This window comes from Lycium barbarum, chromosome 12 (assembly GCF_019175385.1).
Source record: "Lycium barbarum isolate Lr01 chromosome 12, ASM1917538v2, whole genome shotgun sequence".
NCBI lineage: Eukaryota > Viridiplantae > Streptophyta > Magnoliopsida > Solanales > Solanaceae > Lycium > Lycium barbarum.
This window is the reverse complement of record NC_083348.1, coordinates 79489121-79505776: the sequence shown is the minus strand read 5'-3', so window position 1 is coordinate 79505776 and position 16656 is coordinate 79489121. Positions and strand designations below refer to the sequence as shown.

Sequence of the window (16656 nt, the reverse complement as noted above, 5' to 3'; positions counted from 1 at the left end):
CCACTTCGCTGCACCCGAAGAAGGTAATTCTCCAATCCTTCTTTTTATTCTTCTTTTTTTTGCATTCGTTGGTCACCTTGTGTTATTTCGGTTTATTATTCCGCGATTCAAGCATGTTAGTTCAGTTAAGTTGATTTAGTTTGACAGATAGCCTGTTTCTGTGTTGGTTCGTTTTGTGTGATTAATCCTGGTTTCTATGATAATTTAGTTTAGCTGGTTAAGCATGTGAGCAGCTCTTCCTTGTTTAGTTGTTTTCAGTTTCGGCACGTGTTTATACACTAAGTTCGATATATTCTTATGTTAGTTGATTCAGTTTGTACAGTTAAGCCATGTTCCTAGAATGCCGCTTTTGGATAGTCGGTTTGGTCTCATATAGTGTCATTTAAATGCTTATGTGTTGGTTAATGATTGTGCTGTATAATTAGATTGATTCAGTTTGATTAGTGTTAAGGTTAAGTTTAAGGATGTACTGACTAATTAGTCTTTTGTGTGTGTCGAATCTTAATTCACATATGTTTGAATACTAGTCAATGTTAGTCCAGTTCCTTTGATGTATAAACATGTCATTTCCTCATTATGGAGTAATATGATGTTAAAGTAATTAATATTTTAGATTGATTTATAGGCTACACATCTATTTAACTCGTTCAGCATGATCCTTTATAGATTAGCAGCAGTCCAATATGGCTATCCACTCAGATTAAGTTGATGTTTAGATCTAGCAAAAGGGGCTCAACAGAGTTTCGAATTAGTTGTATGAAATCCTTATATATAAAATAAACCTGAAGTATCATTTAAAGATTCTAATATGATTATTCAAGCTTATGTTCCTTCAACTTGATGCAGAAGTACTGTGAATTGCTTTACATCGAGATAATATGCCTTAGTCCCTTTACGAAGCATTCTTTATTTATGCTGTCAATCTCAGTTAAGCATGGTCTAGGTGTTAATGTACTCGTTCAGCCAAAAGGGTCTAGGGTGTTATTTGGCTAAATTTGCTGATGTTAACTATTCATTGTATGTTAATCCTTGTTTTGATTAGTTATGATCTGTGTACTGAGTTGTTATAGTTGATTAGGCTAGTTGTAGTATAATATGATTCGAGCATAGTTAGCTTCTAGATGTTGTTGCTAATATGTGTCAACTTAGTCTTTATTCTGATCATTTGAGCATATAATCTAATCCTGCACTGTGTTAGATATGGCCTCTGGCAGGTTAAATATGATGAGTGGTTTTGTAAATAATCTAAAAGTACTAGATGGCCTGCCTGTTTCTCCCTCTTCTTTCAAAAAACCAAGTTGTAAAAATATTCATTAGGTTCTAAAGGGGTCTCTACATATCTAGAATATACCCAAATGGTATGAAACTGTTTAATGTGGCTGTTTAAGCATCGATTTGAATTATTAACAAAAGCTTGTATTAATGGTTCTATGTCAGGATAATATGCCTTTACTTGAGTCTTTTCTTGATTGATTAACCTGCATATGATATTATTGATGTTTCCATGCTAGGTTATAAATTGAATTCTGATAGGTTTAGTATTGATCTGAGTTTATTTGGATTCATATGTTCTTCAGCATGATAAAAAAATTGAATTTCAATGATGACAGCAGGTCTAAATAGAATCAACAAGGATCTGATTTTAACTTCAATTAGTTCATAAACATGTAGTGCCTCTAGTTTTTTAAAGTTCTGAGCTTCCAATGCTTGCATGTTTACATCTTTGCCTGCCCCTTGTTTCATCTGAATTCACTCTCAATGAGCATTTATTCATCTGCATATGGCATAACCTCATTTGCATCCTGATTTGGGTGTAGCATGAGTTACTTGTTTCATTCAATTTTCAACATGATAGGATAATGGGACAGATGGTCCCTGATTAAGTCTGAATGAAGTAAAAAATAAGAATCTAAATTCAATTATAGTCATGGAAATGAAATCATAACTTTGAGTAGATAAGGTCCTATTCACTCTGCTGCACAAACAGGTCATATGAGAGCACATTTCAGCCCCCCCCCCCCCCCCCTTTTTGTTTTCCTCTTGAATCGAATTGTTGCTTGCTTGTCCTGCATCCTGCCCACTGCCTTCGTTTTGAGTGGAATACTCAACTTCTATGATGCATAATGAAGACTCTCTGCATGATAACTAACATACTTAATCCATGTTAATCTTAAGAATTTCGTGTAGTTTGCCTAAAGCCAAATGTCTGTTTAGGTGGTATTCTTTACATCTGAGCATGTCTTTTCCTTTCCTATGAATATTAGTGTTTTATCTTGATTGTTCCATGTGGATTGGAGGTGCATTGTTTTTCCCCTTTTTCCATTTTCAATTTTGGTTACTGTTATAATCTGTATCTAGTTAAGATATTAGCATATAGTTTGGCCTTAAAAGAGTTCAGATCTACTGCTGAGACTCCAAACTGATGACAGTTTTAAAGGGGTAGCTTTGGTTCCAATATTGGTTTGTTTATGTTTCTAGTTCGCATGATCAGGTATTATAATTTTGCTCCTGCTGTTGTTTTTTTTCTTTTTTTTTCTTTGAAGTTGGAAGTCATAATTTGTGCCCCTTCCTTGACTTGGTATTTGCAATCAGTTTAAGTCATTGGTTTGTAAGTTTGAAAGTAATTCTCACCATGATATATTAGAAAGTTGGTATGTCTCCCTTTTGTTTTGGTTTTCTGGTCTGAGGCTCCATTCAATGCCTTTTCTTTCCTCTTTTATATGCTGACTAAAGAAGAGCTGTACTAAGAGACCCTTTTTTTTTTCCAAATCTGTCATTTGAGAATGTAGTTTTGACAGAGTTAATTTAAGACTGTAAGAAGTATAATCTTATCGGTTTGATCAATGAACGTAGGAGTCAGAGTTATAGAAGTCTATGCTAAAACCATGTTAACCTTATCTATGGCAGTGAATATGAATTCAAGGCTTTGTGGTTGTGCTGTCTAATGTGTTGGAATATTAATTGCATGTTAAGAGTGTTACTTAATCTTGTCCAGCTTCATACCTGTCAACTCATTTTTTTTTTGCTTGCTTGGAAGCTGTTGATATATTAATTAGAAGTAGTCCATAGCGTTTAATTAAAGTCATTAAATTGCTCGTAGACTGTTATATTTAGTAAGTATACTTTGGAATATTGGTTTGATGTTTTCTTGCCCTCAAACTGTCTCGAGAAAGGTTCAAGAGGGTAAGGATCAGATTTGTGTGAAATTTGGGTTTATTTGAATTCATATGTGTTAGTGTATTTAATACATCCCTATCCACATGACTGTGCATGTACGAAATATACCTAAATATACATAGCACATATGTAATCCATGGAATTTGCTTTGAATTTGTATCTTTACATGTTTAAGCCGTATTGATTGTATACTAATCTGTCTTTTCTTTTGTTTATGCATGACCATCGCATATGAGTCCCAAAGACTCGTTCTTCTCCCGCATTTGGCGTTGGGCTGAAAGCCCAACAAGACTCCTCTCGTGTCCACCCCACAGCAGCCATGAAAGTTTGTTATTGGGCCAAAGCCCAACAACAGCCCTTTGAACGCCACATCAAAAAATGGGCCGAGCCCACTTAATTTTATTTATGACTTTGTTTTATTTTATGCCTTTAACTTGTATGTATTATTTGACTAACACGTTCGTATTTTCTGCTCTTCCTTAGCTTGGTTGAACTATTGAGGATTAGTAGAGATAGTTTAGTAAAGGGGTAGGTAGATAAAAAGACTAACGGTCAATCCCATAAGTCGTGTTCTTCTCTTTTATGTCGAAACTATTTATAAGCATCTAATATTTATCTTATTTAGAATAACTAATTTGCAAATGGCCTAATTTCATATTTTTGAGTCAAAGGATTCACGTTTTTTTTTTTTTTTTTTTTTCGAAACGTCATTAACACGTAAATAGGAATTGAAGAACATTTTGAACTTCCAAAACGCGAGAGTCAATCAGTACATCATCGTTTAGTTTGTTTCAAATATTTGTTAAAACATTACGCAAATCCGCGTTTTCTTTTTGCTTATACATTTCATGCGAGTTCTATTAGCATCATTAATTAAAATCTTTGCAACATTTATAAGCTATTTTCGTATGACATTTGCAATTTCTTTTACGTGAATTATTGCATTTTCTACAAATTTCATTTTTAAACATCATTTTTTCTTATATTTCAACATTAATAATATTTACAAATTATATGGCATTTGAAGCCTTCTTTTATACAAATTATTATATTCTTTTTCATAAGTTCATTTAGTATTTTATTTTAAATCTTAACAATATTTATAAACTTCTATTTCAAATAGCATTTTAAAATTCCATCTTATGCGAATTATTAGTCCCATTTTAACAACCTTATTACTTGACAACCTTATAAAAATGACAAATAAAATTCTCTTTTGCATAAATTGCTATATTTTACAAGTCTTATCCGCATAAACAATGTTTTCTTAAAATTTGATACTATATCCAACATTGATTAATTAACCTAAGTTTGGCCGGATAACCGTGTTTAACGGATTCTAAAGGATGCCTAACTCCTTCCCTTTAGGATGATATAGAACCCTTACCTAGAATCACACTGGTTAAGCAGACCATTAACAAAGGTTTAGTTTTAACTTTATCTTAGTTAATAATTAGGTGTCCTAATTCACTGTAAAAATCAATTAGGTGGCGACTCTTTAAAAAAAAAAAGCAACAAAGAATCTCCAATATGTTGTACTCCGCTCTAACCCAGGTTAAAATGGGGTGTGACAGTACAAATTGCCCCAACAATGAACACTAAGCTAAATTGACTCCACTACATCACTGCTGTAACCTGCAAGCAACACTAGCTGGGATTCTTTCTTGTTATAGACATTGTTCTGACTCTAGGAGTTTGATATTTATCCAGGTTAAGTAATATTTTCCCGGTAGATGGAATATCTTGAAAAGTATTAAACTGAAAAGTACCTACAACATAAAAAACTAAGTTAGCAAAAAGTCTGCCAGTATGTTCCCTTCTCTGAGCACATGTGTAATTTGCACTTCCACTCCTTGTCGCATCCTATTGATTGCTTTGATCTCCATTGCCACACTCCAAGGCACCTACCAACCACCATCCAACATATTCTTCATTGTCAATGAATCAGTCTCCAAAATTACTGGTGTTAACTGCCTGCTGATGCAAACTCTAAACCCTCTTTAATGGCCACAGCCTCAGCAACTATATTTGTAGAATCAGGTAATCCTCTCCCTTTAGCACATATCAAATCTCCTTCATGGTTTCTGACACAAAAAGCAGTTGAACTAGGACCTGAATTTCCTCTAGATGCACCATTTGTATTACATTTATACCATCCAAAATTAGGCCTGTTCCACTGAAACAGTTTCAATCCTATAAATGGCCTGCATTCTTCTAGGCACTGCACCAAATAAGGCCATGATACAGGTAGACTCTGTAACCATGGGTATCTATATTTAGTCAACATATGTAGAGTATTATCAATATCATGTAACACCCTATTATATAAGTAAGAGCCTCCATAGAGCACAGTATTCCTTCTTTTCCAAATATACCAAAGAATGACAGCAGGCACAGCCTGAAAAATAGCTTTGATCTTCTCATTTCCCTGAACCTCCTGTTGACATCCAATTTTGTCCCGCCTCTCCTCCGAAATACCTATTTACACTTCTGGTATTTCGAGAAATTAAAAAATATGCATGTAAGTTTTACTATAATTATTAGTCTTTTATTAACACCCACGTTTTATTTATTCTACTGCAGTTATTATTATCATTATTATTATTATTATTATTATTCTTAAATTATCATTTATTACTAATTGTCATTAATTATTATTATTCTTGTTATTTCCATTATCATTGTTATTATTACTATTAATTACTAATCATTATTATCAGCGTTATTTTGTTATCAATTATTAATCATCATTATCATCGTTATTTTATTATTAATCAATAATTGTTATTTATTATTATTATTATTATCATCATTATTATTTCTTATTATTATTATCATTATTATTTTATTTATTATCATTTTGTTATTATCAATAATTGTTATTTATTATTATTATTTTTATTATTATTAATTATTATCATCTTTATTATTATTATTATTAATTATTATCATTATTCTTATTGTTATTTTTGTTATTAATTATAAATATTTGTTATCTACTATTATTATTATATCTATTATTATTTTTATCACCATTATCATCAGCATTATCATTATTACCATTATCATTATTGTTATCATTATTAGCAGTATTACTACCGCTATTTATTTGTTGCTATTATTTAGTATTATTGAAACTTGCATTTCTCAACGTTTCTACCAACTTCCGCATACACATCGCATTTATTTCGCACATTTTAATGATAGCGTTTGTTATTAAATATTATTGCACGGTCATTGCGACATCTTATAATTTTTATCCGGGTCTTTTATAATTACATATTTCCGTATTAGGTGATATTCTGGCACCCTTAGTACATCGTTAATCAAAATGTGTCTCTTATTCAAATTTAGAAGCCAAACTATTTCTTGCACTCAGTCCGTATTTTGACTTACCGGACCCCAAATCAAAGTCCGATTAACTCCTAATATTTTTGGACTAGGCCATATTTTTTATCTCAATTTTTTTAGACCAGTCCATATTTTAATTCACTAGTCCACCCTTTAATACCCAGTCTAAAATTTGACCCGGTCCACAAATGGACCGGGTCCGATACATTTTCAGTCAAATAAGGGGAACCCTTTTTAGGGTTTCCCCTTCATTTTCCTCCATACACACTGCCGCACCCCTCCATCCTTTCTCCCTCTCTCCTTTCCCGCTCCCTCTCCTTCTTCTCCGCTCCCCCACCATACGCTGTCCCCCACTCGTCTTGTCCCCCCCGCTCCTCCTTCTCTCTATTTCCTCAAACACAAAGTAAAAAAAAACCCTATAAAAGGGGCTCACAAGAACAATTTAAAGGAAGGATTTTCGGATTGAGGTAATTCCCCCCCCCCCCCCCCCCCACACACACAAAAAAAAAAGAGGAGTTTTCGATTCAGGAAATCCCCCTAAGAATCAAGATTTCTTTTTCGAGTCAAAAACCCCCCAAGAACCTGTCGGTTTCTTTTATTTCATGAAATTCCCCAAAGCAAGTTTTCAGCCGCACTAAATCCTCAAAATATTGAGCTTGTAGTAGTTGTGATAATCCAAAATATCGAGTCAAAATATTAGAATATTCGTTTCCTGTTTTTTTTCGTCTGCCTTGTTTGTTGTTGTGAGTTTAAGCATCGCAATCTCTGATTTAGTAGTCTTCGAGTGTAGATTCGAGACCTTCGCCCCATTTCGCTGCACCCGAAGAAGGGAAACCCCTTCCTTTAGCTGTTTTCTGTTTGGCTAAATTATTGTTCATACTGTTCATACTATGAGTTAGTCCTGTATTAGTAGTAAGCCTGATTAGGACAGTTATGTTGTTGTTAGTTTTTAAACCATGATTGTATGCGCTAAAAAATCAGTCGGGTTTTAGTGGTATCTTTATCATTTGTAAAGTTTAATCATGTTTAGGAACATTTAATTCCTGCTTATGTATTAACTGGGGTCCTGTTTTAGTCGAAGATTCAAATATATTAAGTAATCGGTTCGATCGACATCACGCCTACTTTAGCCTCTGTTTGTGTATGACATGTTTTCATTTGCTTCATATCCTGTTGGTTTAGATAATATGATAATATTGGCAGATATTGTTCCAGTTCTGTTTTAGAATTAGTTTTGTCTAGTGCGAGTTTAATGCATTGTACTCTTTGATGGATAATTCGATCTTCAGTGTATTGTTTGAAGGATGCTTGTCTGTTGCTGCTTTAATATATTTGTGTGTTGATTTAAGTCAAAACAGAATTTATTAGAGATCCAGGGTATCCAATGAATGAGTCCAGTCTGTAGATTAGTTACATTCTGCTTAAGTTTTCATTGTATCAAAGTGAATTACGCATACTAGTTTGGTTGGTTCTTATCTCGCACTGGTTGTTTATCGGATTCAGTCTATGGTTCACTGATAAATGACAAGTAGGTTGAAATATATAAAGGTTGATTCAGTTTCAAATATATAAAATATCCATCACTATATCTAGCCTGATTCAGTTTCAATGAAGATAAATACACATCATCTGACTGGGTTGTTGAAATTAGTCTAAGCTGGAAATGACATGTCAAGATTCTCTCTTTTCCAGTCAGCTGTTGCTGGTAGGCTTTTAAAACAGTAGTAAAAATGACTCTAAATTCTAAGTCTTTAAATTTCAGACTGATCTGTTGCTGCTTGATAAATTCATTGTTATGGATTATTGTTTTGGTTGCTGAGTCTTAAAAGGAAGAGTAAAGTTTAACCAGAGATGGGATCTTGAATCTTAAAACCATTAAAATGAATCATCTGATCACTGATCACTTAAAGTCTACCCTTCAAAAGCAAGACTGATTTCCTGTCCTTTGCCATATCTTTTTAGTTTATAGCATGTGCAAGTCTTGAAGTTACTTATATATTTCTTGGTATCATTTTGAACCGAGCTAAAACTTGGTGTTGTTCTTATATCATGCCTGAATAATTGAACCTTCCATGTACAAGTACACTTGGCATAACGTTGCCATAGGTTTCACTTTAGTAATATGTTGTGGGAAAGTTTACAAATGTGATGTTGATTGTGGAAAAATTGACTGCTGCTTTACTTTTGTCATTCTTCATATTTTTGTGGTTGTACATTGTAAGTATACCTCATATGAATATGTATACATGAAATATACCTAGATATACATAGTATACCTATAATCTAAGGAGTTGTTTTGAATTTGTGTTGTTACATGTTTAACCGTATCTATTGGTTAGATATTAATCCTTTTTTTTTTTTTTTTTTGTGTTTGTTGCATGATCATCGCATATGAGTCCGAGAGACTCGCCCACTTCCGTGTCTGATGTTGGGCTAAAGCCCAACGAAATTCCCTCCCGTGTCAGCCCAACAGCAATCCAGAAAAGGAGACTGCTGGGCCGAAGCCCAGCAGTGGCCTAGTAACAGCAGCAGTGGCCCAGCCAAAATAAGAGCTGCTGGGCCGAAGCCCAACAACCCCAAATGGGCCAGCCCATTTGATACTTATTATCCCTTTATTTTATTTTATGCATTAAACTTGTACTATGCAACTAACCCTTTATACTGCTTTATTGTTTTTATTTTTTAGACGAACCTTAGCAAATTAACGGGGTTTAGTCTAGTAGTGGGTAGTTAAATCAATAATCAATGCCATAAGATTCACCCTCTTTCATTTTTGCATTTATCTATAATATTTATAGTATTCACTTTCATTAGGTTAATTAATTTGTTTTAAAAGAGCATGACCACGTATTTGAATTAAAGGAAACATGATTTATCTTTACTATTTTTAAATTTCAAACGTCATTAATATGCCAATATAAATTCCAGTATATTTTAAACTCTTCAAGTTGAATCGATCATACATATTTAGCTAAGTATATTTAATAAGGAACAATAAAAGGGATAGAGTAAACTCACTAGCTATTTTGTATTTCATTTATCTTTCTAAAAATGCAAAGGTAATTCATACTTCATCATTTGGTTTGTTTCAAATATATATAAAACATTGCCTTAACCCGCGTCTCCTTCTATTTTTATACAAATTATTATATTTCGTAAAACTAATTTTGAATAGCATTATTCCATTCCCATTTAAACCATTAGCGACACTCATAACTTTATAGCACTTCAGAATATCCTTTTATACAAATTGTTAGTCTCGTTTTAAGTAGCGTTATTATTCGAAGCCTTTTACAAGTCCTATTATGAGTAGTATTTGAAATCCCTTTTTTTGCAAAACATTATATTTCGTGAGTCTTATTTTCAGACAACATTACTATTCTCATTCAAAGTTTTAACAGTATTTATAAGTCTCATTTTTAGAAGCATTCCCTTTATGCAAATTATTATATCTTCCTACAAGTTAGTTCAAATGGCACTACTATATTTTACAAGTTATTTTCTTAAAATTCAAACCCTATATTTAACCTTAATTAATTAACCTAAGTTTGGTCGGATAACCGTAAGTTAACGGATTCTAAAGGATGCCTAACCCCTTCCCTTTAGGATAATATAGAACCCTTACCTAGAATCACACTGGTTAAGCAGACCATTAACAGAGGTTTAGTTTTAGCTTTACCTTAGTTAATATCTAGGTGTCCTAATTCACCGTAAAATCAATTAGGTGGCGACTCCTTAAAACAAAGCAATCTAGGAATCTCCAATATGTTGTACTCCGTTTCAACCCGGTTAAAATGGGGTATAACACCTCCCACCATTTATGAACAGCTTGTTTAACTTGAATGAAAGGTCCTTGAATTACTGTAGCATCAGTATAGTATTTCCACACCCTTGTAGCAAATATACCTGTAAGAAAAAGATGATCCATTGATTCTAGCTGTGGAGAGGGGCAACATAGACATCTAGAGACCACAGAAGTGCCAGTTTTAGCTAGAACTTCATCAATAGGCAGTTTTGCTTTCCATAATCTCCATAAGAAAAAGGATATCTTAAAAGGTAGTCCTTTCACCCATATATTTCTAAACTGATATGCAGCATTTCGTCTATTTCTCAACAATTCCCATGCACTACTTACTGAAAATTTTCCAGAGGTTGTCATTAACCACCATGGATGATCACATTCATCAGTGATTGTATAATTGGAGAAGTATTGTTTTACATGTTCCACTACATAACCAGGTATCATAGATTGCATCAAATTAATATTCCATCCTCCTCTTTCTAATATGTCTTTTACTTCAGCATCAGGATTATTGATGTGAACACCATCTTGCATGTGCAGTGGCCCTAACCTACTCCAATTATCATACCACAAACTTGCTGCTCCATTTCTAGGTTCCCACCACATCTGTTTCTCAATCACTTCTCTATTCTCCAACATCATCTTCCAGAGTTGGGAACCTCCTTTCCCTTGAACCAATGAGGGAATATGTTTTTTACAGTATTTGTTCCACATGAAGTTGACCCACAGAGATTTACCTGTCCTAAATTTCCACCATAATTTAGCAAACATGGATTTTGAAACATCAAAAATAGACCTGAAGCCCAAACCACATTCATCCTTTGGTAAGAAAACATTAGGCCAGGATGACCAGTGTCTACATTTACCTTCTTCCTTATTGCTCCAGAAGAACTTTGCAAACATCTTATGAATCTCAAGAATGACACATTTGGGAGGAACAATTACAGACAACAAATGTATAGGGATGCTCTGAAGAACACTAGCTATTAACACTGCTTTCCCACCATATGATAGTATTCTACCCTTCCAAGCTTGTAGTCTATCTTTCACTTTTTTGATAACATCAGCATAATACAACCTTCTCTTCCTAGCATGAGTAATTGGACAACCTAGGTATATAAAAGGGAATTATCCTCTAGTCATGCCTGTGCACTGTTGTACTTGATCCACCAAAGCATCTGGCACATTTCTATGCATATAAAATGCACTCTTCTGTTTATTGATCTTTTGGCCAGATTGATTCTCATATTCATGCAAAGTCTGCATTATCATATCCAGAGATGTTTTATCTGCAGAAGCAAACATGATGGTATCATCTGCAAAAGCAAGATGATTCAAATTTGCACTCCATTTTGGCATCCCAAAGCCTTTGTACAGATCATTATCAAACAAAGCATTTAAGGCTCTTGTTAACACCTCTGCTGATAATATAAATAGAGCTGGAGAATGTGGATCTCCTTGCTTCACACCCTTGGTAGAATGAAAAAAACCATGAGCCTGCCCATTAATTAAAATAGAATACCAGCTGTTAGCCAATAAACTCCACACCATATCCACAAAACCATTGGCAAATCCCATTTTCACCAAGACTCTTGTAAGAAATAGCCATGATACTTTATCATAGGCTTTTGTCATGTCAAGTTTGATGATAACATTTGCTGGCTTGCCCCTTTTTCTTATATCAGTAACTATCTTCTGTGTCAATAGTACATTCTCTATGATGTTCCTCCCCTTAACAAAACCAGATTGATTAGCAGATATAAGAGAAGGCAGGACTTTATCCAATCTATCATGCACTACCCTTGACAACACCTTGTTAATGAAATTACTCAAACTTATGGGCCTCATGTCAGAAAAAGTGATCACTTCATTCTTCTTTGGTAGCAAGATTAGATTAGTGTGAGTTATTGATTTTGGTAGTGTATGACCATAAAAGAAAGCCTGTGTAATATTCAGCACATCAGAACCCACTATCTCCCAACATGTTTGAAAGAAACATCCAGTGAATCCATCAGGACCACTAGCACTATCACCATTCAACTCAAACACTGCCTTCTTAACCTCTTCAAGATTGGGAAATATACAAAGGGCAGAATTGTCTTCTGCAGAAATCAACTCAGGAATATGTTGAAGCAAAGAGAACTCAGTGTTATCACCTTCTTGAGTAAATTGGTTCTGGAAAAACCTGATAGCTTCATTGGCAATCTTGCTCATTTTGAATTTTTTTAAGATGTAATCTCCTTCTTCTTCCATTTACCAGATTATGAAAAAATCTAGTATTTCTTTCCCCCTCCTCAAACCAATTATAACCAGATTTCTGTCTCCAAAATTCTTCTTCAAAGTGTAAGTATCTCTTGAATTCAGCCTGAGCCTTATGAAGTACCATTCTATTCAAATCAGTTGGAGCATCTTCAAACAGTTGTTCTTTGATCTTCACTATGTCCTCTCTAATTTCCAACTGCTTAAATATATCTCCAAAAGTCTCCTTACTCCATTGCTTCAATGCCAATTTCACATTCTTCAATTTCCGCTTAAAATCAATATAAGGATTTCCAGTGGCCTCAGATATCCAGTGTTGTTGTACCACATCCTTGAACGTTTCATTTTCTACCCAAAATTCCAAGAACCTGAAAGGCCTGGAAATGTGTTGAACCTGTTCACCACAAGTAATCAAAGTGGTGCATGGTCTGATCCTGTTCTTGAAAGATGTTCAACCTCCAAATTACCAAACCAATTTTGCAATTCTTGATTCACTAGAAGCCTGTCTAATCTTTCAAAAATGCAATCATCACCAACCCTCCCATTCCACCAGGTAAAAGGACTACCTCTATAACCAACTTTGAATAATTCACAAGCTTCAATGCAACAAGCAAAATCTTCATAGTCTGGTTGAAAGACAGGCAGTCCTCCAATTTTCTCCTCTTCATTCAAAACCACATTGAAATCCCCCCCCCCCCCCCCCCAATGAGCCAAGGGAAATTCATGTTGTTTGCTAATTGGTAAACATCATCCCACAATTCTAATCTCTCATGTGCATCACACTTAGCATAAACTAGAGTAACTATCATGAATCTATCCTCCTCCAATAAGTGTAGCTTAAGAGTGACTTGTTGTGCAGTATCCATTAACACCTCCACATCTACAACATCATTTGTAAAATACCATATCTTACCATTATAATTTGCAGCAGCCAGTGACATATTCAATCTCCTTCTGTACTTATGTATATGCCTAGCATTTTGAAAAGGTTCCAGTAATGCAATGAACATAAACTTGTGGTGTCTTTGTAACATTTGCAGCCTATGAAAAGCTTTTTGAGTCTTCACTGATCTTATATTCCAGATAAAGGATTTGATCATCATTTAACTGAATTCTTGGATACAACTCTCCTTGTGGTCACCCTGGTGGACTGACTTATTTCACTTGTACCTTGTTTTTTCCCTTTTCTTGTAGCTTTACTGGTAGATTTAGGGGTTATCTTTGCTTGTGTTGCAACATTATCAACAAACTGATTACTGCTTTCTTCCCCTGCCTTCTCTTTTGAGCTACTTTTTTATTCCATTTCCTGATTATTACTTTCCTTTATCTCTGGAATACAATGGGAAACTATCTCATGTAACACTTTGTTTGGGGACTTTTTCCTTACAGGTTTCACAGGACTCTCCACCTGATTATCCCCAAAAATTGTAATACTCTCCATGTAATTTTTATTCTCCCTCTCTGACCCTACATGTTGAACTTGTGCACGTATATCCTGCTTCTCTATTGTTGAATCCTTCTGAACCTGAGACTGTTCTGCGCCATTTTCATTTACATGAGTCGGCTGTACCTCTACAATATCTTCTTGTATTTTCACAAGTTGATTGGCAAACTCTTCTTCTTCTTCTTGATTTACCACCTCTTGGTGATTAGAAAAAACAACATTTGTCTCAATAATTCCATTCTCTATATTTCTCCATGAGTTTGACCTGTCCCCTCTACATCACACACTTTTCTGGAACTACCCACACTATCTGCAACTTCCTCCCTTGAACATGTATTATAACTTTTCCCACCTGCATCATTGTGTGTTTCTTCTTGTGACAACTGTTGCTGATTACCCTTGATAGCACTTGAAGCATCTTCATTTTGTCCCATCAAAATTTCATTATCAGAAAGATTTAGTCCTTTCTCCTTGCCTTCCCCCTGTTGAGATTCTAATGTTTCTTCTGAGTTGACTGTCTGCTCCACCTCTACAATCTTGCCAGTGTTTGCTTTAATATCTTGCTTCTTGATCATATGAGCCTCCACCCTTGTATTTGATTCCTTCTCTACCTCTGTAATCTGATCAGTATTTCCTTTTTGCTCTTGGATATTGTCTTCACTGCTTAGAGCCTCAAACTTGTTCTGCACAACAATCTGACTTTGTTCTTGTTTATTTTGTGTTGTTTGTTTATCAACCCCTCCACTTTGTTGTGTAGCATTATTGCATAATCTATTATCCTTGACTGCCTTGTAATTTCCCGGGTTACCAACAAACCTCCCACTTGAAAGCATTCTTGCTGAATTATGATAATTCCTGTATCTATTGTTGTCCCTCATATTTTGCTCCTGAGTTTTCACAACCTCATCTAACTGTTGTTGTTGCCGTTGGTGCTTGCCATAAGCCTGCGATATTTCTTTCTCCTTATTCTCAATTTGCGCCTTGTTGTCCACCTTGTTAGATTCCAATGTAATAGGAATATCCTGTCGCCTATCATCTTTGACTGGAGTTAACTGTGGATTCAAAACTCTACATTCCATTTCATTATGCCCTTGTAGCCTACATTCTTCACAATACTTGGGTAAATAATCATACCTAATCTTCACTGGAATAGTTCGTGGATGGGGTTGTTCCTTCCTTAACTAGGGGTTTTGTGGTCGAGCCTGGGTATTAAAAAATCCTTAGTATGGAGCGCTTCCCCCGATTGGGCCCTATGTGACACGAATCTAGATTACGCGAGCTCCATTGGGTACCGGATAGAAAACAAGTAAATAAGGTAAAATGTTCGACAACTTTTAAAAAGTATACCATAAGAACAAAAAAATAAATTTGACTTTAAAAAATAAGTTTAGGACCTAAAAGTAATTAATTGAAAAGTTTGACATTTGTCGGAAAAGTTTTGTGAGGACTGCAAAAGCGCTTTTGTTGTCCCTTATATATAATAGTAATACTGTGATGGTATCATGGAGGACTGCTTCAGTCCTTCTCTTAGTCCTCCATGATACCATCATGATATGTAAATATACTGCGATGATATCATGGAGAAGGGGTTTGGGTGAAGGGGACATGTCGGGTAATTAGTTTTGGCTGGGCTGAGCAGAAGCGAAGATAGTTTGAGGGGGAACATGTGACGGTTATTAGTTTGGATTGGACGGGCAATTAATGATGTTTTCCCGATTATTAACCCCCATACTTGGACAAATTAGGGGAGTCATGTTTTCATGAGCAAAATTTCCAAATTAACCTGATTGTTTTGAAAGTAATGTTCGAGAACTCTAGGAATAACGGAAAAAATGGCAGTCCGGTGCACTAAGCTCCCTCTATGCGCGGGGTCCGGGGAAGGGCCGGACCACAAGGGTCTATTGTGCGGAAACAATAGCGAAAATTGAACGTGTACTTATATGGAAGAGACTAGCACTACTATTATGTTATAAGACTTGATGGTAACACAGGTTGAATAAATAGACAGGTATATACATATGAACGTGTATATACATATATGTAGTTTAAAAAATCGAATGAGTAAATTATTTTTAGAAATGTTTGGTGATTATCATGATAGGAAACTCAGAAATAAGAGAAAAGAAAGTATTAATATTTCTATCTAAATTCTGCAGCCATGTTTCATTCATGTCCGGAAATTATTATATGGAAATATACTTCTTCACGGTGTTGTAATAAAGGGAAACCTTCGGGACCTCTTCAGGTTGCTATTTACGGAGTAGTTACTATACATCTCTACATTAATTAAATTAAATTTTTGACTCATTTCCTCTTTTCATTTTAACTTTTAGTCCTATTCATTAATTATTATAAGTTCTATTGTGCTTATTTTAAAGAATAAGATTCAACATTTTAAAGCCATTTCTTTAATAAAATGATCCTTTAACATGTTTCACCTCATGAGACGATCACTTATCTCAATTCTCAACTATTTTACTAACTTTACAGGCAATATTCAGGTCGATTCCTTAACTTTTTCTATTTGACACTTCAGCCCCATTTTTTTCAACTTAATAAGGATCTAACTCTAAATTATTCTTATCTTGGTCCACTATTTGTATTTGTTTTACACTTATTTGCT

General features: G+C 34.6%; 1 protein-coding gene across 1 annotated transcript; it reads right to left on the bottom strand.

Moving 5' to 3' along the window:
• Positions 1–5143: 5143 nt before the first annotated feature.
• On the bottom strand, positions 5144–13692 carry LOC132624493 (uncharacterized). The gene is made up of 6 exons (XM_060339263.1): positions 13371–13692; positions 13046–13185; positions 12588–12983; positions 11484–12505; positions 10337–11417; positions 5144–5431 (listed from the first exon to the last, which is right to left on the bottom strand). The coding sequence occupies exons 1-6, from the start codon at positions 13690–13692 to the stop codon at positions 5144–5146; spliced, it is 3249 nt and encodes a 1082-aa protein (XP_060195246.1).
• Between the last annotated feature and the right edge of the window lie 2964 nt (positions 13693–16656).